The sequence below is a fragment of the Dipteris shenzhenensis genome, chromosome 1 (assembly GCF_047967505.1).
Source record: "Dipteris shenzhenensis isolate YYH24624 ecotype China chromosome 1, Dip_SZ_1.0, whole genome shotgun sequence".
Classification (NCBI taxonomy): Eukaryota; Viridiplantae; Streptophyta; class Polypodiopsida; order Gleicheniales; family Dipteridaceae; genus Dipteris; species Dipteris shenzhenensis.
This window is the reverse complement of record NC_141596.1, coordinates 60,129,977-60,156,863: the sequence shown is the minus strand read 5'-3', so window position 1 is coordinate 60,156,863 and position 26,887 is coordinate 60,129,977. Positions and strand designations below refer to the sequence as shown.

The 26,887-nt window shown below is 45.2% G+C and overlaps 1 protein-coding gene across 1 annotated transcript in view; it reads left to right on the top strand.

Annotated features, from left to right (window-relative positions):
- Positions 1 to 929: 929 nt before the first annotated feature.
- The window catches only part of LOC147906139 (uncharacterized), a 43,955-nt gene continuing 17,997 nt past the window's right edge, over positions 930 to 26,887 (top strand). The window contains exons 1-4 of the mRNA XM_087383388.1: positions 930 to 1,478; positions 1,577 to 1,746; positions 1,841 to 1,948; positions 2,072 to 2,231. Of these exons, the coding sequence (XP_087239514.1) occupies positions 1,209 to 1,478; positions 1,577 to 1,746; positions 1,841 to 1,948; positions 2,072 to 2,231 (708 nt within the window). The 5' untranslated portion in view covers positions 930 to 1,208. The remainder of the gene's footprint in view (positions 1,479 to 1,576; positions 1,747 to 1,840; positions 1,949 to 2,071; positions 2,232 to 26,887) is intronic.

Here is a 26,887-nt window from a genome sequence, read left to right as displayed (position 1 = left end):
TTGGCTGAAAGAGGCCAAATATTGAATGGTCCTACAAATAGTGAAGTACATTAATATATTATTGGTGATGGGGAGTACATCTCAATGCCCTGGCTTGTGATTCCCTTTCATGCACCTGACACTCAATTGTTGAGGGATCTATTCCTCTAGCAGGGTCCTTAACCTAGATACTTTAGTTTCCCCTTGTGTACTTTGGTATTGTATAACAAGACCAAGTCACCTTCCTTGATGTCTTTAGCTTTAAGATTTTTGTCAAACCATGCCTTTCTTCTGCGTTTTTCTGTTGTCATGGCATGGTAGGCGACTAGTCTTGTCTCTGTATGCTTCTCCAACTGATAGAGTCTTTCTTTCAAGGATTCATGGTCTCCCATGCGTTCCCGTACTGCTATGCGTAGGCTTGGTATTACAAATTCTAGTGGGACCACAGCTTCAAGGCCGTATACCAATTGAAAAGGTGTGTTCCTTGTATTGACCTTGAGTGTAATTCTGTATGCCCATAAGGCTACATTCAGTTTCTCTGCCCAATCAGAACGCTGTGGTTCTACTACCTTGCAAGGACACATAGTACCTATGGTTGCGGTCCCTCCAAGCTGTGTAAACACCCCCCGTTACACACCAGCCACCCATTATGAGATCATTAAAAAATGGGTGCCCACGGATAGGCACTTCTTTTACACACCGCCCAAGTACAAACCCTTTTTGTAAAAATGAGAGCCCGGATGGGTGTAGAGCTGGGGGACCCAAATTGTGATGGTGATTGGCTGAATCCAGCCTGGTCATCATCGATGGGCAACCAAGCTTGGCTATGGTGGACTCCAAGTTGGATTAAAAGGTCTAAGCTTGGGTATTGTATGTGTAAAGAGGTGACGCCTAAACCTTAAATGGTGGCTTTCTATTGGTTGGTGTCTAAACATCCTAACTCAACCCTTGTGATGACTAAGGCAGGCCTAACTAAGGCATGCGTAGCAGCGACAGCAGCATAGTTTCTATCGACCAAAACGCCATAGCTACCATCGCCATAGCCAGAGCTTGACTAGAAGAATTGGAGTCCCTGTTGGATTGAGCTACCACAACCGATTCATCTGATCAATCGGACGAAAAAAAGCTTGACGACATATCTGGAGCTTGACGGAAGAGAATTCACCAGTTTTGATTTGTTTTCGCTGTATCAGATCAATCTTATACGAAAGCTTTCCTAGTTGTAATCTATGCCGGACTTCATCTCCCACCCAGCTGCCGCAGGACCCGTCACGAGGAGAAGCTCCCCCATCCGTGACCCTATCACTAACACCACATTATCCCTCAAGGCAGATGTGGATCCTCCTCCCAAACCTTGGCCGTTCGCTTCCGCTTTCGCCTTTCTGTTGGTCCTCGCTTTTGTGGCCCTGCAGTTTATCTTGCCCGTGACGCATGTGCGTCACCCTTTTGATCCTCATCGTACTTGGATTCCAGTGGATAAGCTCCAAAATGAAGCAAAGGTAGGGGACCTGTTCGTGGTTGTCAGCGACTCGAGGCTTGCATCACGACAACGGTGAATATATTTGGAAGATAATGTAATGCGCTTGTCATCTCGCAGGTGGAAGATACAGGCGACGATGCTAGTCAAATCTCGCACGTGGAGCACGACTTTGACAATATAATGTTCAACGCTGAGGAACACGAGGGAGCTCTGATCGTTGTCTTGACGAAAAAGCGAGATCTACGTCCTGTAACAGTAACAGTAAATTCGACGGTTTTCAATACAAGGTCGGCGTTTGTATCGTTTGTAGAACTTAATTCGCTGGAAGAATTCATAGAGACTCAGCAGTTTATGTGTGGCCATTATTTCTGCTTGTTGCAGGGAGCCGGAGAAATTGCATTTCTGTATCGTTGGGCCTCTAGGTCTCTCTGATTTAGAAATCTTAAAATTCAAAGAACTTTTTCCCAATCTCAAGATGGACGTGGTTAGGTATGTTGTTTTTTTCAATGAGTCTCGATTAGAATGCATTGACTTCTGAGCATTTACTAGGCTTGACTGCTGGAGATACTTTTTTCACATGGAGCTTTAATGGTAATACGTGGTACGGCGCAGGGATGGCTTTTTTATCAGAAAAATGAAGCAATTCATGACATTTCCCCAAAGTGCTGACGAGGACATTTCAACAGCCATGGCGTTACTCCCCTTTTACCTTCCAAACATGATTCCTGAATTTGAGAGATACATATTCTTGGACTCGGACGTTGTACTACAGGTATTGTGGTTACATTTTATCTTCAGTAAGCTACATACAGGCTGGACTTAAATGACCTACCCTAGTTTTATCACATGGGAGTGCTGATGAGGACATCTTAGCAGCCGCGGCATTACTCCCCTTTTACCTTCCAAACATGATTGCTGATTTTGAGAGAGATATTCTTGGACTCGGACGTTGTGTTACAGGTACTGCTGTTGATGTATTTTCAGTAAGCTACAGTCAGGCAGGACTGAAGGATAGGCTTCAGTAAATGGCCTAGCTTAGGGTCATAGGCTTCAGTGGGATGGATTGGTGAAACGTGGTCCCATCCTATTTCATGCTATACAAATGGTATCTCTTTCCTATTCCCATCCACACATTGTTGGACAATCGACCGATGAACCCTAGGTTATGCAGCCAAAATTCTTTTCCTGGGATCCTCTCAACCTACAACTTCTCTCCGGTCCTACGTCTACTTGTATTGTGACAGAACATGACGACGCATGCAGAATAATACCAGATTCCAGAACGAGTTCCTTGATTACACACAGCTATCAAGGAGTTTCATTCTTCTAACCTTGCCACAACAGAGCTCCAGCTGCAACTGTGAAGGGATGGTGTGGATGCTTTGTGCCTTCAAGAGGGCTTCAGTGGGATCTTGCGTGCTTGCTCAAACTCACAGATTCCTGGCTGCTCCGACTCTCCTTGCAATGGCTCTCACTGTGCAATACTGTGTCTTGCTTTTAGAGACCATTGCAGCTCCTTGGCTCCAGACTTGATTGACAGCTAGTTATTTCATTCAGTCTCTGCACTCCAGCCATTCCTTGATAATTGTTAGTGCCTCCTTTGTGAGTCGACCTCCCCTTCCTGCCGACCTAAGCCCTTCACTTACAGCTGGATAGTAATCATGGAAACTATCCTAAACCATTGCTTGCATGGTTATGTGTCATCCAGGTCCAACCTGAGACTCTTGGCTTTCAGATCCGAGTCCAGGTCGTCTATCCGGATCCTAATTTGGGTCACCTATCCGGATCCTAATCTGGGTCACCTATTCGAATCCTAATCCAGGTCACCTATCCGGATTCCAGCTTCATTGAGAAGCTCGGATCCGGCCTGTTCTATCATCCACCTCGTTGTCCTCATATCGGGGTTCACATGTGAGAAATTGATCTCTAACACCCCGTCTTTGACTCAATGTGGGCCTACTCCCAAGCGTGGAATGAGATGCTTCATCTGTTCATGAGACAGCCTTGATGAAAACACTGGCAGCATTTTCCTCCATTGGGCAGTAAATCAACTTTATCAGCCTTTTCTCAATCAACTCCTTGATGTAGTAATAGTAAACCTCGGTGTGCTTCGTCCTAGCATGGAATTTTGGGTTCTTTGTATGGCAATTTAACTCTGTTCATTGCAATAGATCTCGAATACTTCATCTTTAGAAGAGCTTCATGTCTTCCAGGATCCAACTGAGCGATAGGGGACGAGCATTTTCTGAGCGAAATCTTCCGAGCGTCCGAGCGAAGGAAAAAAAAAGCTTCCAACTATGCATAAATATGGCAAAAATTGATTAGAAGAAAACATAGTTTCACTTAGAAATATGCAAAGTATTATAGCAATGCCTATTTTATACAAAAATCTTTAGGTGAATCTTTAGGAATGGTGAGAGCATAATGGGATGGCTTTTGAAGAAACGCACATGTAGAGTAGACTTCTCTATGAAAATTCCCTTATGATCTTTCTTACAACTTTTACTTAATAGGGGGTGACATTGAAAACCCTCTCTCAACCTATCTTCATGAAAGGGTTTCTTCAAAGAAAACTCATTGAAGCAAGCCATCCAGGTAGTTTCGCCAGCGAAACCCCTTTGAAGCAAGTCTCCCAAGGTAGTTTCGCTGGCGAAACTACCTTGGACAACACTTTTAAAAGTGACATAACTTTCATATCCAATGTCCAAATATAGTCATTCAACCACTCAAATTGATCGGAACACCCCATTTGAGCACATCTGTGGAGTTATATTTTGGAAAATCTTGCATATATAGTATTAAATATTACATGTATTTTATGAGAGTGATATATAAGCCCAGGTTAATACTTATTTATAGTAATTTAAACTTCTTTAGAAACATATCCATAAATATCTTGTTATTTATGCTATAAAAACACTAAAAAGATATTGCCATATGATATAAATGTGTTAATAAGTAATTATATATGCATAGTATTATTACATTGAGAGTGATTATGAGGGATGTTTCTTAAAGAAATCAACACTTTTTAAGGTAATAACAAGGGTACGAAGGGATGTCTCTAAATAAAAAAATTATGTTGTGTAAAAATGAATGAGTGACTAGTCTGTATATTTTTATGATAAAGGGATCTAGTTCTAGTGAAAATAAAAGTGTAAAAACCATGTTTCCTAAAGAAATACATTTTTTTAATCTCTTGAAAAACACGCTCGGATAACCCTGCTCATAGGTTTTTGCTTGTAAAATTGACGCATCCCTGAGCGATAAAGACTCACATGACAAGGAACATGTTGATCAATACTCTGTCTCCGTCAAGGACACAACAATGGTCTGCTGCTTGCTGAGCCATGAGGCCCTGCACCTAACACGAAGTTGAATCATAGTATCCATGGAAATCGACTCCCTTGTGGTAGGTGATTTCATATGCGGTGGTATCCTTTAGATACCAGAGCACAAGCATGCTTAGTATCGTGTCTCCCTTGGTACATATACACATTGGCAGAGCAATCCAATAGAGAATGTGATGTTGTGTTGGGTATTGACTAAATACAGTAGACTCCCAACCAATTGTCGATATCGAGTCGAGTCTACTGGCTGAATGATATCTGTCGTGCTCAACTTTGCCCCTACTTCCATTGGATTGACTGCCACCTTGCAATCCTCCATCCGGAATATATCTCCTGGTACAATTAAACTCTTCTCATTATGATGTGCATTAGTGTGTTTTGATTCTGCTTTCCTCATTTTTTGTCTTAGTTAATAACAAAAATGATTTAAGCGTGTTTGAACATCGAGAATTGAGAACGTTGTTAGATGATTTCATTAATGTATTCCCTGCACCATTGTCGGAAGGTTTACTTCCAGAACGAGTAGTAGATCATCGCATAGATTTAGTACCTGGGGCTCAACCTATTAGTATTCCACCTTATAAGATGAGCCAACTTGAGGAGGACGAGTTAGCTTCACAGCTTCGAGACTATGTAAACATGGGTTATATTCGCCTAAGTAAGTCACCCTGGGGTGCACTTGTCCTTTTAAGAAAGAAGAAAGATGGCTCGTGGAGGATATGTGTACATTACAAACGATTGAATAAAGTGACAATAAAGAATAAATACCATCTTCTTCGTTCAAATGATTTGATCAACCAGTTGGTCGGAGCGAAGTACTTCACTAAGATTGATTTACGTATAGGTTACCATCAAATCTGTATCTATGCTAAACACATAGATAGAATTGCCTTTCGTACTAGGTATGGCCACTATGAATTTTCCGTATTGCCTTTTGGCTTGACCAATGCTCCCGCTACCTTCCAGCAAATGATGAACGATTTGTTCATAGATTATTTGGGCAAATTCGTTGTCGTGTTCTTAGATGACATCTTGATATATAGCCAATGGCTAGAGGATCACATTGGACACCTCCGGGTTGTCTTAGTTCTTTTAAGACAGCATAAGCTATATGCCAAGATGAGTAAATGTGACTTCTTTATGAAGGAGATCATTTACTTAGGACACAAGATTTCTTCCGAAGGTATCATCATTGATCTAGATCGTATCCAGAAGGTTTTGGAATGGCCTATCCCTCAGGCAATGAAACAACTTAGGATTTACAGTCTTTGTACGAAAGTCAGTACGTGATTATTCTCACATCACGGCACCCTTAACCAACATGTTGAAAGGTCGCGGACACAGGTCTATCCCGCTGATCTCTTGGAATGATGCAATGAACAAAGCTTTTCAGACCTTGAAGCAAACTATCAAGGAAGCCCCTGTTCTTGCATTGCTCGATCCCACCCGGCCTTATGGTTTAGAGGCCGATGCGAGTGACTTTGCCTTTGCGATTGGGGCAGCTTTATTCCAAGAGGGCAGACCTGTAGCTTTTGAAAGTAAAAAGCTAGATGACAATCAATATCGTTGGCCCACACTAGAAAAAGAACTGTATGCAGTAGTGTATGCTCTAAAGGTTTGGAGACACTACTTGTATAGTTCAAAGTTTCTTGTATTGAGAGATCATCAGTCAATAAAGTATGTGTGCGACGGGTGGGAATTGAGAGGAAGAAAGGCTAGATGGGCAGAGTTAATGTAAGATTTTGATTTTGAAATACGTTATCGAAAGGATTCTTTGAATAATGTGGCGGATGCCTTAAGTCGAGTCAAGTTTGTTAATGCAAGATTTTGATTTTGAAATACGTCATCGAAAGGGTTTCTGGAATAGTGTGGCGGGTGCCTTAAGTCAAGTCAAGTTTGTAAATGCTGTCATTTACGGAAATATCCTCAGTCCTTGAGAGGGCTTTGCGCAATTGATAGTCATTTAAGTTCTTATTGGCAGAAGGTCCAGGATGGGAGCTCCATGGTTGACCGGGTCTCAGGGATTGTGCCACCTATGGTACAAGGCGACGGGAGGTCAGTGGATGATTAGGAACGCGTTGCTTGCTGTTCCGCAATGGAAAGATTTATGTGTCAGATTTTTCGGATCTTCGATCCAAGATTCTCTGGGAGTGTCATAATGCTCTTGGTGCTAGACATACTGGCATACATCGGACTTTGTCTTTTGTGAAACATACCTTTTATTGGCCTAAGATGCATGCATTTATTGAAAGCTATGTGGTAGTTTGCTAGGTTCGTCAGGTTACTAAGGCGGAACGCCTTAGAAGCGCGGGTTTATTACAGCCATTGTAAATCCCTGATAATAAATGGAAAAGTATTTCCATGGATTTTATTACTAGTTTGCCTAGAACGCGCAAGGGTCATGACTCCATTTGGGTTATCGTGGACCGTGTGACAAAGATGGCTAGATTCTTATCTACTCGATCGACTATATCAGCTATTCAGTTGGCTCATGAGTTTGTGGACCAATTGTTTAAGCTATATGGTTTGCCTTCAGACATGATCAGTGATCGGGACTCTAAGTTTACAAGTAACTTTGGACACTTGTTTTTGAGAAGTTGGAAACTACTCTAAGTATGAGTTCCTCAGATCATGCACAATCCGATGGCAGCACAAAGAAGATTAACCAATTGGTTGAAGATATGCTTCGTGCATATGTTTCTAAGAGACAGTCTTCATAGAAAGATTACCTACACATGATAGAATTTGCTTACAACAGTGCAAAGCATTCAAGTACAGGTTATGGTCCTTTTATGCTTATGTACGGTTTCAACCTAAGTCACTAGTTATGGTTGGGTTTAAGGGAATAAACAATGATGCTGCAAGGACATTCTTGCAAGAAATGTTGCAGTTTGCCAAAGAGTCTATTAGAAGTGCCCAAGATCGGGATCGATTTTATGCTAATAGAAAGAGTACTCTGAAGGGACGATGGTATATTTACGTATTCCCAAGGAATCCAAGAGCCCGAGTACTGGTTTGGTTCCGAAATTATCCCCCAGATACTGCTGTCCGTTCAAGATTAATAAAAGAATTGGACTAGTTGCATATAAACTAGAATTGCCTCCTGATGTTAAAGTACATCCAGCTTTTCATGTCAGTAGACTGAAAGAGTTACTACATCCAGCTTTTCATGTCAGTAGACTGAAAGAGTTACTGGGTGCGGATGATCAACTTGTTTCTCCTCAAGAAATAATAGAACTTACTGATTTGACTTTTATTCCATACAAACCTGAGAGTATTCTTGAATTTCGTGAAAGACAAATCAGGAATAGAACTATCACGGAATACAAGATCAAGTGGAAGGATTGTGTTGAGGAGGATGTAACATGGGAGACATTACCTAACCTCTAGAGGACATTCTATTAGCTTTTAGAGCCTTACAACCCGAACATGCATGCAAGAAGAAATCTTGTTGCTGCATAAAATAACAATCAACCTCACATAAAATGATGAAGGAGAAAGAGAACTTCTCATGAAATAAACTCACACAAAGTTATATTAAACCTTGTCGGTTACAAGCTATCTGACGTGCGATCAGAGGACACACTAGCAAACACAACTCTAACTATAGATGCTGCCATAGCTGTCTCCTCAGGTTGACCGACCTTGTTGGAAATTATGGCTTCATCCCAACTCTACTACGGATCACACAATCTTCACTAGACGACTCTCATCAGAGTTTTGGACAAGAAGAAGAAGCATTTCGCCATTCCGTAGATTTATAGGAAAGCTATGTTTCCATCATGAGCTCCTGGAAGTCTTCGAACCGCCTCAACTCGATGCTCCTAGAATCGCCATGCAACCTTCAAAGTGCCACGTGTTATTCATGTACTGACCAACCAACTACAGCTAGTCTTTCAACCAATCAAACCCTTCGACCCTGCATGGTCCAATCAGAATCAAGACTTCACGTCCTTCTAGCAATTGCACCACTCCAAGTGTGCGACCTCACCTGTGATGTAGAAGATAAGGCCTTGCCTAGCCTATAAACGAGGCACACTGTACTTAGTTCTCAATCAATCCATCCCATCATTCCTGTGCCTCAACACTTGCCCATCATGTGATTGCCTTGCCCCCTCACCATGTATTCTAACATCCTTCACACCTGAGACCTTCGTAGACGAGGAGGGTGCACTTTTGAATGCATTGAGACATGGCTGAACCGGTGATAGGTATAACTCTTGTCATCCCTTTCTCGATGCATTGCAAATATAGATGGTGCAAGGGATGTTAAAAGGCAAGGCATTACCTTGGTGCCATGAATTGAAGGAGAAGTGGAAGACATGGGCTGATTTCGAATAAGTGTTCAAAGAGGAGCTCCTTCAACCTAAAGATGAGTTTGACCTCATGACTAAGTTTCCGAACTTAAACATGGAAAAGGTACCATTTGATACCTACCTGCCTACAATCCAATGCCTACCACTTTGTGGATTCTTGATAAATGGATTGGCGAAAGAATACAAGCTACAGGTGAAGAACATGTTGGAGATATCATAGTCAAAGAGTGTGTTGGTGTGAAGTGTTGGTGTGTAGTACTAGGTGATCTAGTACTAGTCTATGTGTGTGAGTCATGTGTGAGTGCCACATGTCCTCATGGGACTTATCCCATATGCACTTGGTGCTAGTGTGTGAGTGAGTAGCCTATATAAGGCTTGTACTTCACTTATCTTGTAATACTTGATGAATGAATGAAAGGCTTCCCTCTCTAGTACTGACCCATAGATCCTGGCTAGAGTGTGGCCAACCATGAGAGTACACGGTATTTCCCAGTGTCCATGGGGTACCCTGCTTTGTGTATGAGCACAATGGTGCTAGTGCTCCAAGAGGATGGGAAGCCATGACAAATTGCGTGATTGAACATCTCTTCTAAGATCAGAGCTAGGACCTCTTGCCCGTGTGCGAAATCTTTTGTCCGTAACCCCTCATGATCTTGAGCTCACCGGTTATGGCGCCGACGAAGTGCGTCCCCCCACATTCTGTGCAGTTGCTGTTGGAAATAGAGGATAGAATCACTCACACCTCACTCCCTGACTAGCTCATACAACACTGAGAAAAACTGAAAGAGAGATAGGACAGAAACTCAGATATATTCCTCCACAAAAGTGGGCAAACAAAAGCTCAAGGATGAGCGTCTACAAACAGCTGTCAATGGCTGAGACTCTTCCTCTCCCTGTGTGCACTTGCCTGTGTGCAAGGCTGTCTGTGCAGGTGATGAGGAATGAGGGGGGAATGGGGGCTTTTTATAGGAGGGGCTAGCCCCCTCAAACTGGCCGACCAGGGAGTTGGCTCCCTGCCCAATGCACCGACCTGCCAGCCCACCAACCGACCATGCTGGGTCGGCCTTTGCTGGCTGATCTGGGCCAAGCCTATATAAGGGCCCATGAGCCCTGCTCATGGGCTGCTGTTGCAGTCCCCAACGCCGCCCGTATGCTGGTCACGTAAGATAAGCTTGACATAGGAAATCCTAATGAAAGCCAGGTGTCTATGGACGACACTTGGTTCTCATTGGATGCCATGCCATCAACATGCTGCTGCGCGGGTTCCCTGCCAGGTAGGTGTGCTGCCTTTTTCCTTCCCCTACTCCCTATGGTCTTCTGTCCCCTTGTCCCCTCAAATCGGGGGCTCATAGGTGGGGTAGTGACCTTCTAACAGCCCCTCTCAATGACACAACTGTGGGCCGATCCCCATGCATCGAATGAGGTGTTCCATTTGCTCTCTAGGAAGCGCCTTCGTGAAGACATCTGGGATGTCGTCGTTGGGCGGGTAGTATGTTAACTCTATGACTTCTTTGTCGATGAGTTTGCCAACAAAGTGATAATGGACCTCGATGTGCTTCGTCCGTGCGTGAAACACGGGGTTGTTGGCTATCACCATGCAACTCTGGTTGTCGCACATAACCGCAGTCTCCTCTTCTTGGCCCACATTCATGTCCTCCAAGATCCACTTGAGCCACAATGCTTCACATGCCGCTGCACAGGCAGCCCTGTACTCCGTCTCTGTAGATGAAAGGGTGATAGTAGGTTGTTTCTTACTCAGCCATGGAATAGCTCCTAATGAGAGTAAGAAACAATATCCAGAGGTCGATCTTCGGGTATCAATGTCACCTGCCCAATCACTATCATAGAAACCTCCCAACTCAATGTCTCTGGTATAAGTGATGCCATAAGTGCAGGTACCCTTCAAGTACCTTAGCACCCTCATACCTGTGTCCCAATGAGCCTTCTTGGGTGTGGCAGAGAATTGATAGAGCAATCCAACTGCGAAGGAAATGTTTGGTCGGGTATTGGTGAGGTAAAGCAAACTCCCCACCAAGCGTCGATATAGTGATGAATCAATCGGCTGAGATGGATCACGCACACTCAGCTTTAGACCAGTTTCCATGGGAGTCACTGCAGCTTTCCAAATTTCCATCTCAAAGCGTTTGAGTAAGTTCCCTGCAATACTTCTCCTGTGAAATAAAGATACTGCTCTTTCCCTGCTTCACCTCAATCCCAAGAAAGTAGTGAAGTATGCCTAAGTCCGTTATCTCAAACTCCTCCATAAGAAGTCTCTTGACCTGCGCAATCTTCTTCGTATGATCCCTAGTAATGATGAGGTCATCCACATATAGAATCAATACCAGCCGCAAATCCCCCTCTGTGTCGAGATAGAGATTTGCCTCTGATGGACTCCATTGAAGCCCGATCTTGTGAAAGAAGACATCTATCCGCTGGTACCAAGCTCTAGGGGCCTGTTTCAGCCCGTATAAGGCCTTCTTTAGTTTGTAGACTTTTGATGGGGATCCTGGAATGTGAAATCCTGGTGGCTGTGCCACATATACCTCCTCCTCCAGGTTACGATTCAAAAATGCAGACTTGACGTCCATCTGAAAAATAGGCCAACTGTGATGAGCAGCCAAGGCAATGACTGTCCGAATAGTCACCATCCTAGCCGTGGGGGCGAAGGTCTCGTCGAAGTCAAGTCCTTTTGACTGTGCATAGCCTTTTACCACCAATCTTGCTTTGTACTTGTCCAAGCTCCCATCTGACTTGAACTTAAGCTTGTACACCCATTTAGTCCCAATGACCTTCCGCTTGGTTGGTTTTGGCACTAAATCCCAGGTGTCATTTTTCAAAATGGCATCCATCTCTGCCTTCATGGCTTCTTGCCATTTTGGTATATCCTTCGCTTCCTGGAAGGAACCGGGCTCCGCAAGTTGAGCTACCAAAGCGAAGTTCATGGAGGGAGTCTTCATGTTTCTTTGAGACTGCTGCGCTCCCAAAACTGCTCTCGGGAATGTTCATGACCCGTGAGTCTGCTAATGTCTTCAAATACCATTGAGGTGGCTTCTTCTCAGATGGAGGTGCTTTTGATGGAGTTGACTTGGGAGCTAGCTCTGGAATGGCATGCTCCTCCTCCTCCTCCTCAGGGTCTTTAGTTGGCTCCACCTCTCGGATGGTGACTTTGGGTGGGGGTAACGCTGGAAGTTCTGGAACCTCTTCTGCAGGCTGTGGCTTTGTCTCTTTAAAGATCACATCCCTGTTGATAAGGATTTTCTTCTTCTCTGGGTCGAATAGGCGGTAGGCCTTGGACTCTTCGCTGTATCCCACAAAGATACAGCTCCAGCTATGGGGATCCAGAGTGCCATAGTTGACGTGACCGAACCGTTCATGCCATAATCTGGATCTGCCATGGTCCCCTTGCACCACCAGAGTGTTGAGCCGATATAGCCCATGCTCCTCGACACCTTGAGCCACCACCTGTCCGTTTGCCTTGGATGTGACAGTGACCTTGCTATTGTCGAATAAGACCGACATATTGTGCTTGTCATCTGACTGACAGACAATAGGTTCTTGCACAAATTCGGTACATACAGTACACCGGAAATCAACTCCTCGTTTCCTGCAGTCGTAATGAACGGAATACTACCGACACCCTTCACAGGGCATGACCGGTTATCCCCAACAGTGACCTTGGAATCGGGATGCGTACCTTGTTAGAAGGTCATTGCCCCATCTGTGAGCCCCCGATTTGAGGGGACAAGGGGGCAGGAGACCATAGGGGGTAGGGAAGATGAAAAGGAAAGAAGACGGACCTGTCTGGCAGCCCGCGCAGCAACAGCAAGATGGCGCGCTGTTCGAGGCGCCCTTGGACCTGCGCATGGGCAGACTTGGCAGCTGCGACAGCAGCCCACAAGCCCTGCTTATGGGCCCTTTATTTAGGGCAGACTTGAGGCGGCCTGACCAGCCAGCAAAGGCTGCCGAGCAGTCAGGTCGGTTGGTGGGCTGGCAGGTCGGTTTCTAGGTCAGGGAGCTGACTCCCTGCTCGACCAAATCAAGGGGCCTAGCCCCTCCTATAAATAGCCCCACCTTCCCCCCTCATTCCTCACTTACAGCCTTGCACACAGGCAAGCGCATAGGGAGAGGAAGAGACTCAGCATCTTTTGGACAGCACTCCGGCTGTTTGTACACGCTCTCTCTTGAGCTTTTGTTGCCCACGATTGTGGGAGAATATATATGAGTTTTGGCCTATCTCTCTTTCAGTTTTCTGAGTGTTGTATGAGCTAGAGAGGAAGTGAGGTGTGAGTGATTCTATCCTCTATTTCCAACATTGTATCAGAGCTAGGTTCACAGCTCTAGATCGGAGTACCTCTGCTAGAAGGCGACTCCAATCAACACTCAGGTTTAGGTGCGTGGTCAAGTTCTCCGCTGTATATTCAGTTTACTGTTCTTTATCACAGCAAGGATGGAGGACAAAGATTCTACTGTTGCCTCTTCAGCCCATTCTCTTTCTTCCTCCTCCTCCAGATTCCTCTCATTTACAATCCCGAACTTTGGAGAGTCAGGGAAGCTAGATGGGTTGAACTACCCGATCTGGAAAATGAAGATCTGGAGCCACCTTGTGGCCCGGAGGTTGTGGAAGCTGACGATGGGGTGGGAGGCAAAACCGGAAGACTTGTTGGATAACAAGGGGAAGATTCTCATTCCAGTGGATGGTGAAGAACCTGAGAATTGGGAAGAGAGAGATGCCCACTCCCTAGCATTAATCATAGGGACCACGGCGGACTCTATTCTTGTGCACATCCAGGTAGCTGAGACGTTTGTAGAGGCGTTGGCTATCCTGAAGGATTTGTATGAAACAGACAATACATCTCAGATTCTGACGCTTCAACACCAACTGTACAACGTGGACATGAATGAAGGTGACAATGTTCATGGCCATCTGACGAAAGTCAAGATGGTGAGGGACAAGCTCGCGGCAGTTGGTCAGAAGGTAGAGTCAAGTCAACTGGCACTGTTGACCTTACACAAGCTACCTAGAAGCTTTAAGAGTTTCATGACTACGGTCACTGCAGGACAGAGGACCAAGCCTCTCACCTTCGAGGAGCTTGGGCCTTTATTCTTGCAGGAAGAGGCTCGGGAAAAGCTGTTTGTGCAATCGGATGAGAAGGCTCTCGTGGCGAGGGACAAGCCCGGCAAGGGTAAGTTCAAATACTCCAAAAACAAAAACAAGACCGAGGAACAGAGAAAAAGAGGCAGATGAAGTGCTTCTATTGTGAGAAGCTTGGTCATTCCGCTAAAGAGTATTGCAAGAAGAAGGCGGGCCTCAAGAAGGAGGAGTCCAAGTCCAAGGAGGAGCTAAAGACTGAATCGGCAAATGTCACGACCGGTGCTCTCCTCATCATCAATGAGTACTGCTTTGCGTATGCAGTCAGTGAGGGAGAGAAAGGTTGGTATGTGGACAGTGGAGCTTCAAAGCACATGTCGAACAAGAAGGAATGGTTCAAAACCATGGAATTCCAAAGTTATTGTTGGGGATAATCGGTCATGCCCTGTGAAGGGTGTCGGTAGTATTCCGTTCATTATGACTGCTGGAAACAAGGAGCTGATTTCTGGTGTACTGTACGTACCGAATTTGTGCAAGAACCTATTGTCAGTCAGTCAGATGGACAAGCACAATATGTCGGTATTATTCGACGACCGCAAGGTCACTGTCACATCCAAGGCAAACGGACAGGCGGTGGCTCAAGGTGTCGACAAGCATGGGCTATATCGGCTCAATGCTCTGGTGGTGCACGGGGACCATGGAAGATTGAGATTATGGCACGAGCGATTCGGTCATGTCAACTATGGCACTCTCTCTGAGATGCAGAAGATAAAGATGGTGGATGGACTTCCACCCATTGCAGGCAATGATAATGTCTGCAGGGCTTGCGTGGAAGGCAAGCAACATAGGGACAAGTTCCCACAAGAGGCCTCATCACGGGCCAAGAAGCCGCTCGAGTTCGTTCATGCTGACATCTGCGGCCCAATGTCGACAAATTCATTCGCAGGTTCACGGTATTCTCTCTTACTTGTTGATGATTTTAGTCGCATGACATGGGTATTTTGCTTGGCCAAGAAATCTTAGGCTTTTGAGAAATTCAAAGTCTGAAAGGCCCAGGTAGAGAATGAGAGCGGGGAGGTAATCAAAGCCTTCCGCAGCGACAGAGGGGGGGAGTTCACTTCGACTGAGTTCAATGGATTCTGCAAGAAGCAAGGGATCAAGAGATAGCTCACGACAGCTCGCACATCTCAGGAGAATGGAGTTGCTGAGAGGAAACACAGGACCGTCATAGAGACAGGGTTGACCATGTTACGAGGGAGGAATCTCTCGAAAGCCTACTGGGGTGAAGCCGTGAACACTGCCGTTCACATCCTCAAGAGAACCAAGACCAAGGCTGTTGATGGCAAGACTCCATACGAAGCTTATTATGGTAAGAAGCCCATCATTTCTCATCTGAGGGTTTTTGTTTCTAAAGCATTTGTGCATGTACACAAAGATGAGCGAACAAAGTTGGATCCCCATAGCTGGAGCTGTATCTTTGTGGGATATGGCGAAGAGTCCAAGGCCTGCTGCCTATTCGACCCGGACAAGAAGAACATCCTTATCAGCAGGGATGTGATCTTTGAAGAGACCGAGCCACAGCCTAACGAGGAGGTTCCAGAACTTCCAACGTTACCCCCACCCAAAGTCACCATCTGCGACTGAAGATCAGGAGGAGGAGGAGGAGGAGGAGCATGCCATTCCAGAGCCAGCTCCCAAGTCAACTTCATCCAAAGTACCTCCATCTGAGAAGAAGCTATCTCAATGGTATTTGAAGACATTAGCAGACTCACGGGTCACGGACATACCTGAGAGCAGTTCCGGAGCACGGCGGTCTCAAAGAAACACGAAGACTCCCTCCTTGAATTTCGCTTTGGTAGCTGAACTTGTTGAGCCCCGTTCCTTCGAGGAAGCGAAGGATATACCAGAATGGCAGGAAGCCATGAAGGCTGAAATGGAAGCCATTTTGAAAAATGACACTTGGGATTTAGTGCCCAAACCAACCAAACGAAAGGTCATCGGGATTAAATGGGTGTACAAGCTTAAGTTCAAGTCAGATGGGAGCTTGGACAAATACAAAGCAAGATTGGTGGTAAAAGGCTATGCACAGTTTGAAGGGCTTGACTTCGACGAGACCTTTGCCCCTACAGTGGTATATGTGGCACACCCACCAGGATTTCAGATTCCAGGATCCCCATTAAAAGTGTGCAAACTGAAGAAGGCCTTATACGGGCTGAAACAGGCCCCCAGAGCTTGGTACCAGCGGATAGATGTGTTCTTCCAGAAGATCGGGCTTCAGCGGAGTCCATCAGAGGCAAATCTGTATCTGGACACAGAGGGGGATTTGCGGCTGGTATGATTCTATATGTGGATGACCTCATCATTACTGTGGATCATACGAAGAAGATTGCTCAGATCAAGAGACTTCTTATGGAGGAGTTCGAGATGACGGACTTAGGCATACTTCACTACTTCCTTGGGATTGAGGTGAAATAGGGAAAGAGCTGTTGGGGTAAAGGCACATTGCCAACCCTTCATTAAAGATAGGACACCTATGACTGTCTTAAGACAGTCATAGGGTAAACCTAATCCTAATAAAAACAAATGAGTTTGTGGTGTGGCTCATCACTTCACACCCACACACCTTGAGTCTTCTCTCTCTCTCACTCCCTTGTGCTTGCTCTTCTCCCCCCTTCAGTCCCTTTCAACTGGTATCAGAGCAAGGTTTCCCTTCTACCCTTGACCTCTTCCCTCGACCTCCACATAGCCAGCGCCTCGACCTCTATATAGCCAGTGCCGTACGGACGTACGACGTCCGTACAGCCGTACGGACTGACTTCGTACGGATCTGATCAGGGCGCAAGCGCGGGCATCGAGCGTGGGCACGTGGGCACGGGAGCGTCGCGGGCGTGGGCGCGGGCTGTGGCGTGGGCACGGGAGCAGCTCGGTTGTGGGCACGGGCTGCGGCGCGGGTCGCGGGCCGTACAGCAGCTGCTGACAGCAGCAGGGCGGCGCTGCGTCACACCAGCAGCTGCACAGCAGCTGCTACAGCTGCACAACAGCTGCATAGCTGCTAAGCCCTTCGGGCGTCGCACAGACTACACCAAGGGAGACCGTACGGACTGCCGTACAACTGTACGGACGACGACGCCGCCACACCTTTCGACATTTTCTATTTTTCCTCTTCTAGGATTCCGTACAGGAGCCGTACATCTGTACGGATCTCCACAGCGCAGGTACAGGGAGCTGCTTCCTATTTTTGCAGCAGGGAGTACATTTTCTTTGTTTGGGGAAGAAAGAGAGGTGAAAGCGCATTCTGCTCTTCATTCCTCTTGATTCAGGGTCATTTTTCAGTTCACAAAACTGTGTTATCCTGAAAGTACAGCAAGTACTTTCATTCATCTCGTGCTTGAGGTGAAGAGAACCACAGTGTGTGGTTGATTGCACAGTTATTTTGTTCTGGGAAGGTAATGCCATGATTTTGCAAGAGGACATATGCTTTTACTGGGTTTGAATCTCAGTTTCTGGGTGAGCAGATCATAGGGCTTTTGACCGGAAGGTGATGCATTGTATGCCTTGAGGCAGTGTGGTGCCAGAGAGCACACATCTGTCTTGATTTCCGCAGTGTCGAGGTGACATTTTCTTGCAGGTCACATTTCTTGTGCCACACTCAGAGAACCTCAGTTGAGCCACGCTTGGCCAGGGCGCATCGAGTTTACTCGGTCCCTAACTGTCCATCGTTGACAGTGCTCAAAAGGTTCCTCATTGAGTGTTTGTACGTTGGGATCTGTGTATGTCATTTCTACACAGGGCAGTATATGCATTACACTGGTGGATGATTTTGTCAGAGAGATTTTCATATTGCATGCTACCTCAGTGTTGAGGTGTTCTCCACTTGATTCAGGTGTCAGATCAAGGGGCTTTTGCCCAGACTTTGTTTGATAGCACTTGGGTTACCGACAGAGATCTTCAGATGCATTTTCTCCCCTTGGTATAAGGGTGATTGCTTGGGATTTATCCCATTTTCTGTTGCAGGCTGTGTGACAGGCTGAAGTGTCATTTTTTTTTGGGTGTTTGCCAAGTGGTTTATGCATATTAACTCAGTGCAATACCTCATCTGAGGTGGGAGAAGTGATCAGTACAGTCAGTACATCAGGGTTTACAGCAGTGTTTGTGCTTTGTCAGATGATTATGCACTGTTAAGCACTTGTTGAGCAACTGCAGCAGGCTGAAATTACTGTTTTTATGCCTCTTTGAGCACGGTACAGTGTGTCAGAAGGTACAGTATTTGCAGGGTCATTTACTGTTTTGCTGCAGATTTTCCTGACAGTAAAAACAGCACCATTGAGAGTGCTTCTGGCTCTTGAATAGAGCAGGTTTTTTCTGAGAAATCAGAATTTTTATTCAGTCCTTTTTACTTCCAGGGAGTCAGGTACTTTCCTTATCTGATATGGCATCAGGGGGAAGTGATTCTTCGATTCTGAACATAAAGAAACTGGAAGGAGCACACAACTATGCATTATGGGCAGAACAGTGCTTGAATGTACTTCTGTTAAAGAAGATTGCTAAGCCCATAAGGGTGAAGGGTGTCAAGCCATCTGACATGGCAGCTGATGACTGGGAAGAGCTTGATTTGTCTGCAAGGGCAGCTATCATGCTCACTATTTCAGACACTCTTGTGTTCAATGTTCAGGCTGAAAAGACCTCTTATGGTCTATGGCAAAGGCTAGAAGAATTGTATGCCCAAAAGAGCTCAGCCAGTAAGGTTTATTGGCTGAAGAAGCTGGTTGATCTTCGCATGAAGGAAGGTACAGCTATGACCTCACACTTGAGTGAGTTCAATGCCATCTTTACACAGCTGATTGCACAGGGGTTGAATCTTGATGAGGAGTTCAAGGCTACTTTTTTGTTGTGTACCCTCCCTGAGAGTTGGGACACTTTCAAGACCACCCTGTCTAATTCAAATGTTACTCTTATATATGCTGATGTAGAGAGCTCTCTCCTCATGGAGGACAGCAAGTCTTCAAATGCTTTGCAGGTACAGGATAGAGGCAGGACTCAGCAGAAGGGGAGATCTGCTAGTAAGTCCAAATCCCGAAGTCAGTCCCGTGGTAAAAAGGAAATTGAATGCTTTTATTGTGGCAAGAAGGGACATGTGAAGTCTAAGTGCTTCAAGTTCATACGGGATCAGAAAGCCAAGAAGGCTGAAACAAAGGATGCAGGAAATGCAAGCAAAGGCAAAGGCAAGGCCAAGGCAGATGACTTGGATGCAGTGAATGTTGCAGCAGAGGACAGTGACAGTGACATACATGATGTTTTATGCTCTTCTGCTGTAATAGCACATGCCTTGGTTATTGATGGTCACGACATGCACACCTGGCTCTTGGATTCAGGTGCCTCTTTTCATGTTACTCCTCATAGGGAGTGGTTTACTTCCTACACAGGTACTCATGGAGTTGTTCATCTTGGGAACAACTATGCATGTCAGATTGCAGGGATTGGCAGTATACAGATAGTATTTCCTGATGGACGCATATTCATGCTTGATGGTGTCCGCCATGTGCCGCAAATCAAGAAAAATCTGATTAGCACTGGCTTATTGGATGACAGTGGTTACCACACCACATTTGGGGATTCCAAATGGGTGATTACTGATGGCCAGACTGTAGTGGCTGAGGGTTTTAAGAGTGATACCTTGTACCCTCTTTATGTTTCCAGTGTGGGTAATCATGTTGTTGCCATAACCGAGCTGCCAAAGGTTTCATTGTGGCATAGCCGGTTGGGACACATGTCTGTTAAAGGAATGCAAGAACTGTCACGTTTGGGTTATCTGCCGCCTCTTTCTTTTTCAGATTTGCCTACTTGTGATCATTGTATATTTGGCAAGCATTCTGTGACTCCTCATAAGAGGAGAACTCCCCAGAATAGAGCACCACTTGATCTAGTGCACACTGATTTGTGTGAGATGCCACAGTTATCACTAGGGGGTGCAAAATATTTTATTACTTTCATTGATGATGCCACACGCAAAGTGTGGGTCTATTTCTTGAAGCATAAGGGCGATGCCTTAGATGCTTTCAAGAAGTTTGTCGCTCAGGTTGAGAATCGGACAGGTCGTAGGCTGAAATGCCTCAGATCCGATAATGGGGGTGAGTATGTGTCACATGCTTTTGTGCAGTTTTGTGAAGCTAAGGGCATTAAACAGGAACTCACAGCCCCTCATAATGCATCTCAAAATGGTGCAAGTGAGCGGATGAATCGAACTATTCAAGAGAAGGTTCGATGTATGTTGTCTTATGCTGCATTACCCCATGGCTTTTGGGCAGAAGCCGTGCAAACAGCAGTTCACATTATTAACAGGTCGCCAAACAAGGCTTTGGAGTTGAAAGTGCCAGAGGAGGTGTGGTCTGGCAAGCCACCTTCATATAAGCACTTACGTGTATTTGGCTGTGAGTGCTTTGCTCATGTACGCAAAGACTTGCGCACCAAACTGGATCCAAAGTCTATTAGATGCATCTTTATGGGTTATGGTGACGAAGGTGAAATGGGGTACAGATTATGGGATCCCGTTAAACGGAAGATTATACGCAGCAATGATGTCATCTTTAAAGAGGATAGTGTACACAAGGAACCCGTGCAACCTGTGGAATACAGGAGGGTTATTTATGATGATGTTGGACAGCAAAGAATGCCCATTTATCTGCAGCAGCAGGCTGCTGCAGATCACCTTGTTCAAGAGGGTATACAGGCTGAAAATCAGCCAGATAATTTTGCCAATGATGCACCACTGGATGTGCCAGCAGATGGGGCTGTAGAACAGCCAGATATGGTGGTACAGCCACCCGTCATGCATGAAGAACAGGCTGGACAGCAGCCTAATCCGGAACATTTTGTTAGAAGGAGCACCCGTGTACAACGGCCTCCTGCCAGGTTTGTTCCAGGAGCCAATAATGTGGCTGATTTTATCATGCTGACAGATTGTGGTGAGCCTTCCAGCTTCAAGGAAGCTATGGGAAGAACGGAGAAAAAGAAGTGGGAGAAAGCCATGCAGTCAGAAATGGACTCCCTACTTCAGAATGATACATGGGACTTGGTGCAGTTACCTGCAGGCAGAAAGGTTTTGCCATGCAAGTGGGTTTACAAAGTCAAAGTGGATTCAAATGCTTTACCTAGGTATAAGGCCAGATTGGTTGCCAAGGGATTTAAGCAGGAGAAGGGCATTGACTTTGATGAGATCTTTTCCCCTGTAGTCAAGATGACTACTTTGAGAGCAGTGTTAGCTCTTGTTGCTCATGACGACATGGATTTATGTCAGATGGATATGAAGACAGCCTTTCTTCACGGAGATCTCCATGATGAGATCTATATGAGTCAGCCAGAGGGATACGCTGTTAAAGGGAAAGAGCAGCTTGTGTGTAAGCTCAAGAGGAGCTTGTATGGACTCAAGCAGGCGCCAATAGAATGGTACAAGAAGTTTGATGCCTTCATGCAGTCCCAAGGGTATCATAGGTGTGAGACCGATCATTGCTTGTACACCAAACGGGCAAAGGATGGCAGTCTGATGCTACTCATTCTATATGTGGATGACATGCTTATTGCCAGTAAATCTCAGCATGAGATTAGTGCATTGAAGAAACAACTGCATAAGTCTTTTGACATGAAAGACTTGGGTGATGCGAATCATATTCTTGGCATGCGGATTACTCGTGACAGGTCCAAGGGACTTTTGTTTCTGTCACAGAAGGAGTACATTGACAAAGTACTGCAGCGCTTTAAAATGGAGGGGGGGAAGTCTATTAGTACCCCGTTGCCTCCACATTTAAAACTCAGCAGTAAGGACAGCCCCAGATCAGATGATGATAAGGCTGAAATGGCCAAGGTTCCGTATGCATCTGCAGTTGGATCTTTGATGTATGCCATGGTTGCCACTCGTCCGGATATTGCTTTTGCGGTGGGAGTCATCAGCAGGTATATGGCAAATCCAGGCAAGCGGCACTGGGAAGCAGTGAAAGGTGTCTTGAGGTATCTCAAGGGTACCAAAGACTTGTGCATATGCTTGAAGGAGATGGAGAGAGTGAGAGCTAGAGAGAGTCGAAAGCTTGAAAGCTGTAGTTGCAAAATAGAGTGTAAAAGAGTACAACACAAAGTAGAGTTGATAAGGTTTTGTCATAGTGACAAAACCTTAGTAGTCACTAACCATAGTTAGTGAACTAACTGCAGTTAGGGGGAAAAACCTCTAAATGAGGGAAAAGTGCCCCTAACTAACTTATTATATTACATTGGTCACTGCTGAATTATATCTATAATTCCAACACCCCCCTGCAGTGCCAATGTCATGTACAAGGCTGATCAATCACCAAACGGATATAAGTTCAGGGCACTGCGAAATGCCTCGAACTTCTCACGTGGTAGTGCTTTGGTGAAAATATCTGCAACGTTGTCATGTGTGGACACAAAGATCATACTGATCTCTCCTGCATGCAACTTCTCTCTGACGTAGTGATAGTGAACCTCAATGTGCTTCGTGCGAGCATGAAACACTGGATTCTTTGCCACTGCAATGGCACTCTGACTATCAGTGAGAATTGGAGAAGGACCCTCCAAAGACAGATGAAGATCAGCAAATAAACGTCTCAGCCAGACACATTCAACTGTTGCTGTGAAAGCTGCCCTGTACTCAGCTTCACATGATGAGGTAGCCACTGTAGATTGTTTCTTGCTCAGCCATGAAATGCAAGATTTTCCCAAAAAGAAACAATTGCCACTAGTGGACTGCCTAGTGTCATAATCACCAGCCCAATCTGAATCACTGTAGGCATGCATCTGCAAGTCACCCCCCTTGGGAAATAGTAAGCCAAAAGACTTGGTGCCTTGCAAATAACGGAAGATGCGCTTAACTGCCTGCCAATGCATAGTTTTGGGGCTGTGCATGTACCTGCTCACCTGAGATACTGCAAACTGAATATCAGGCCTAGTATTGCAGAGATATATGAGGCATCCAACAGCTTGACTGTAAAGTGTGGCATCAACTGATTCTCCTGCATCATGCATTGTGAGTTTCAGCCCCGGTTCCATAGGAGTAGATATGGGCTTACACTCTTGCATGTTAAATCTGTCCAAAAGTTTCTGAACATACTTGGACTGAGATATAACAGTGCCACGTCTCTCATGAGAGAACTGGATCCCCAAATAAAAATGAAGTAGCCCCAAATCTAACATATCAAAGTGGGTCTGCAAATCAGTTTTGAAATCTGCAATTTTGTCGTCATTGGACCCTGTGAGCAGTAAGTCATCAACATAAAGAAGGATGACTAATATTTCCCCCCCATCCATCTTGATGTAGAGGGTGCTCTCAGTAGGACTATTGTGCAGCCCCTTGCTGGTCAAAAAGGCATGTATCTTGGCATACCATGCACGAGGGGCCTGTTTCAGCCCATATAAAGCTTTATTAAGCTTGCAGACTTGAAGTGCATTTGCTGTAATTCCAAAACCCGGAGGTGGTTTGACATACACCTCTTCCAGCAAGTCCCCATTTAAGAAGGCTGTTTTGATGTCCAACTGATGAACATTCCACTCAAAATGTGCAGCCATTGCAATTACGGATCGGATGGTAGTCATCCGGGATGTAGGAGCAAAGTCTCCTCATAATCTATGCCCTTTTTCTGAGCATAGCCTTTAGCAACCAGCCTGGCTTTATATCTGTCAATGGAGCCATCTGGCTTCCGTTTGACTTTAAATACCCATCGTGTGCCAATAGCATGTTTACCCTGTGGCAAGTCCACAACATCCCAAGTCTGATTTTTTGCAATGGACTGCAACTCATCGTGCATGGCATTCATCCAATGCACATTACCTTGTGCCTCTTCAAATGTGGCAGGCTCCTCTTCATCAAGGAGAGTACCTGCATATGCTGATTCCACTGAATTAGCACCTTCCATGTGCCTTGCTGCACTGCGAGTCCTGCCAGGTAACGGAGCATCAAGTTTACTCTCCCGGAGAGTCTGTAACAGCCAGTTTGGGACTGTTTTTGCTGCATGTATATCTGCAATTTCTTGCTGTACCACTTGTTCCACTTCCTGTGGAGGAGGCATGACATCCCTTGGCGGAACTGAAGCATTTGAAGGTTGCTGTAAATTCTGATTTGGATCAGAAAAATCAGCAGGGGAACCCAAAGCAATGGGTAGCAACCCTTGAAAGACATCTTCTGAAGGTGAAGGCATTTGAAAATCAGCCTGAGTGTAAGCTGAATTTTCAGAAAATATCACATCTCTACTTACAATGATTTTGCGTGTAGCAGGATTGTAGAGACGATACCCCTTGCTTTCTGCACTGTATCCAACAAATATGCATTTGATGGCTTTATCTGACAATTTGTGCCTAAATTCAACTGGCACATGTGCATAGGCAAGGCATCCAAAGACTCGGAAGTGATCCACTGAAGGCTTCCTGTCATTCCAGACCTCAAAAGGAGTTTTTGTTTTTAAAGCCTTAGTGGGAGCCCTGTTCAAAATGTAATTGGCACACATCAAACCCTCTAACCAGAATTTATGAGGCATGTGTTTGCTTTTCAGCATACATCTGTCCATCTCCATGAGGGTTCTATTTTTCCTCTCAGTTTTGCCATTTTGCTGAGGGGTCAGCCTGACTGTGAGCTGATGCACAATACCCTTTTGTTTGAGAAAAGCATCAAATTCTGGAGATAGGTATTCCCCACCTCTATCCGTGCGTAATGTCTGTATCTTGAGCCCGGTTTCATTTTCAACCATGGCTGAAAAGTGTTTAAACACTGTGAACACTTCAGATTTCTTTTTCAGCCCATAAACCCAAGTAAAATTGGAGTAGTCATCAATAAATGTGACAAAGTAGAGATGACCACCCAATGAAGGAGTCCTCATGGGACCACAGACATCACTGTGTATAAGCTGCAATCTGCGAACAGCTTTAACTGAACCATCCTTCTTGAAGGGAAATCTATGCATTTTACCTAAAATGCACCCTTCACAGGCATGTGGAGGAGGTATCTCAAGAGGTGGCAATGCATCAACCATTGAAAATTTCTGAAGTGTCATTAAGCTGTTGTAATGCATGTGGCCATATCTGGCATGCCATAATTCTGCATTTTGCATGGCAACTGTAGGGGTAGAAATTGCCAAAGCATGAGCTGCTCTTTTCTGAAAAATATCAAGCTGAAAAAGCCCACGCAGCAGAGTACCAGATAACATTAAGGCATAGTTAGCTTCCCTGTCCCGGACAGCATATTTGTCATCCTCAAAGATGACCTGAAATCCTTCTCTGTTAAGAGTGGACACTGAAAGGAGATTTTTGGTTATGCCAGGCACATATAAGACATCAGAAAGTCTGAAAATTGAGCCATCAATTGTAGTGAGCTCAACTTCTCCTGTGCCACGTACTGAATATGAGGAGTTGTTGGCACAAGTGACTTTCTTACCAACAGGGGGTGGATGCAAGGAAGTAAAAAGACACTTCCTCGAAGTGATGTGCTTGGATGCACCGCTGTCAAAATACCATGTGTTCAGTGTTTCATCAACACTGAAAGCAGATGCATCTGAGGGAGAGTCAAAACTGCAAGTCAAAAATGCATATGTATCATCACTGCAAGAAGCTGTACTATCCCGAGCATCTGGAACAGCCAACCTAGAATCAGAAATGCAAGATAAAAAGGCATAATCTTGACCAACAAAGTTGGTTGCAGCATCCCCACTGTCAGATGCACAAGGGGCTGAATCTGAAACAGCCATTCCTGAGCTGTTTTTCTTTTCCTTTGCAATCCTTTTCCTGCATTCTGCTATGTGATGACCTGGCTTTTTGCAGTAGTGACAAAAACCCTTCTTTTTGGGCTTGCTTGCATCACTTTTAGCCTTTTGTGAAGGCTGTACTGACCCACTGGAAGGCTGATTTGCTGCTGTTTTTGCCTGTCCCTTTGTTTTTGATTTGAATTTTGAGAGCATGGCTTGTTCACCTGCACGTGAAGCCAAATTTTTCCTGGTCTGCTCTTCCTGAAGCAGAAGTCCTATCAGCTCATGAAAAGAAAGAGGATTTGCACCCCCCCTCAATGATAAATTCAGCGAAGTATGAAAGCTGAGATAAGACTCAGGAAGAGAATTCAGAGTGGTTGTAATCATCTCTGAATCAGGAATAATTTTATCTATGTTTAACAACTGCTCTCTGAGATCCTGTAGCTTAGTGAGGTGGGCTGACATGGAGTCACCCTCCTCCATATGTGTATTGCTCAACTCTCTTTTTAAAAAAGATACCCTGGCATCATTCCGTGCTGCATACATGCTTTCCAAAATATCCCACGCTGCCCTGGAGGTCTTACACGACCGGATATGCGGAATGATTGATCTTTTCACTGAAAGAGAGATGCAAGACAAGGCTAAGGCATCCCGTGAATCCCATCTCTTTTGCTCAGGAGTATTGACTGTAGCTGCACCAACAACTTGTCCTGCAGCTGCACCTTGTGCACGACCTCTTCCACCTCCTTGGTGAGGAGGGGTAGCAGGTGCAATATCTGCTGGTCGGATTTCATCCCCATTGACATAATCCCATAAATTGCGAGAAATCAGAATATTACGTACCATGAAACTCCAGAGGGAGTAGTTGGTACCATCCAATTTGTCTTCCTGAGAAAGACCACCGAACTGAAACTCATTCTGATTTTGATGGGCCATAT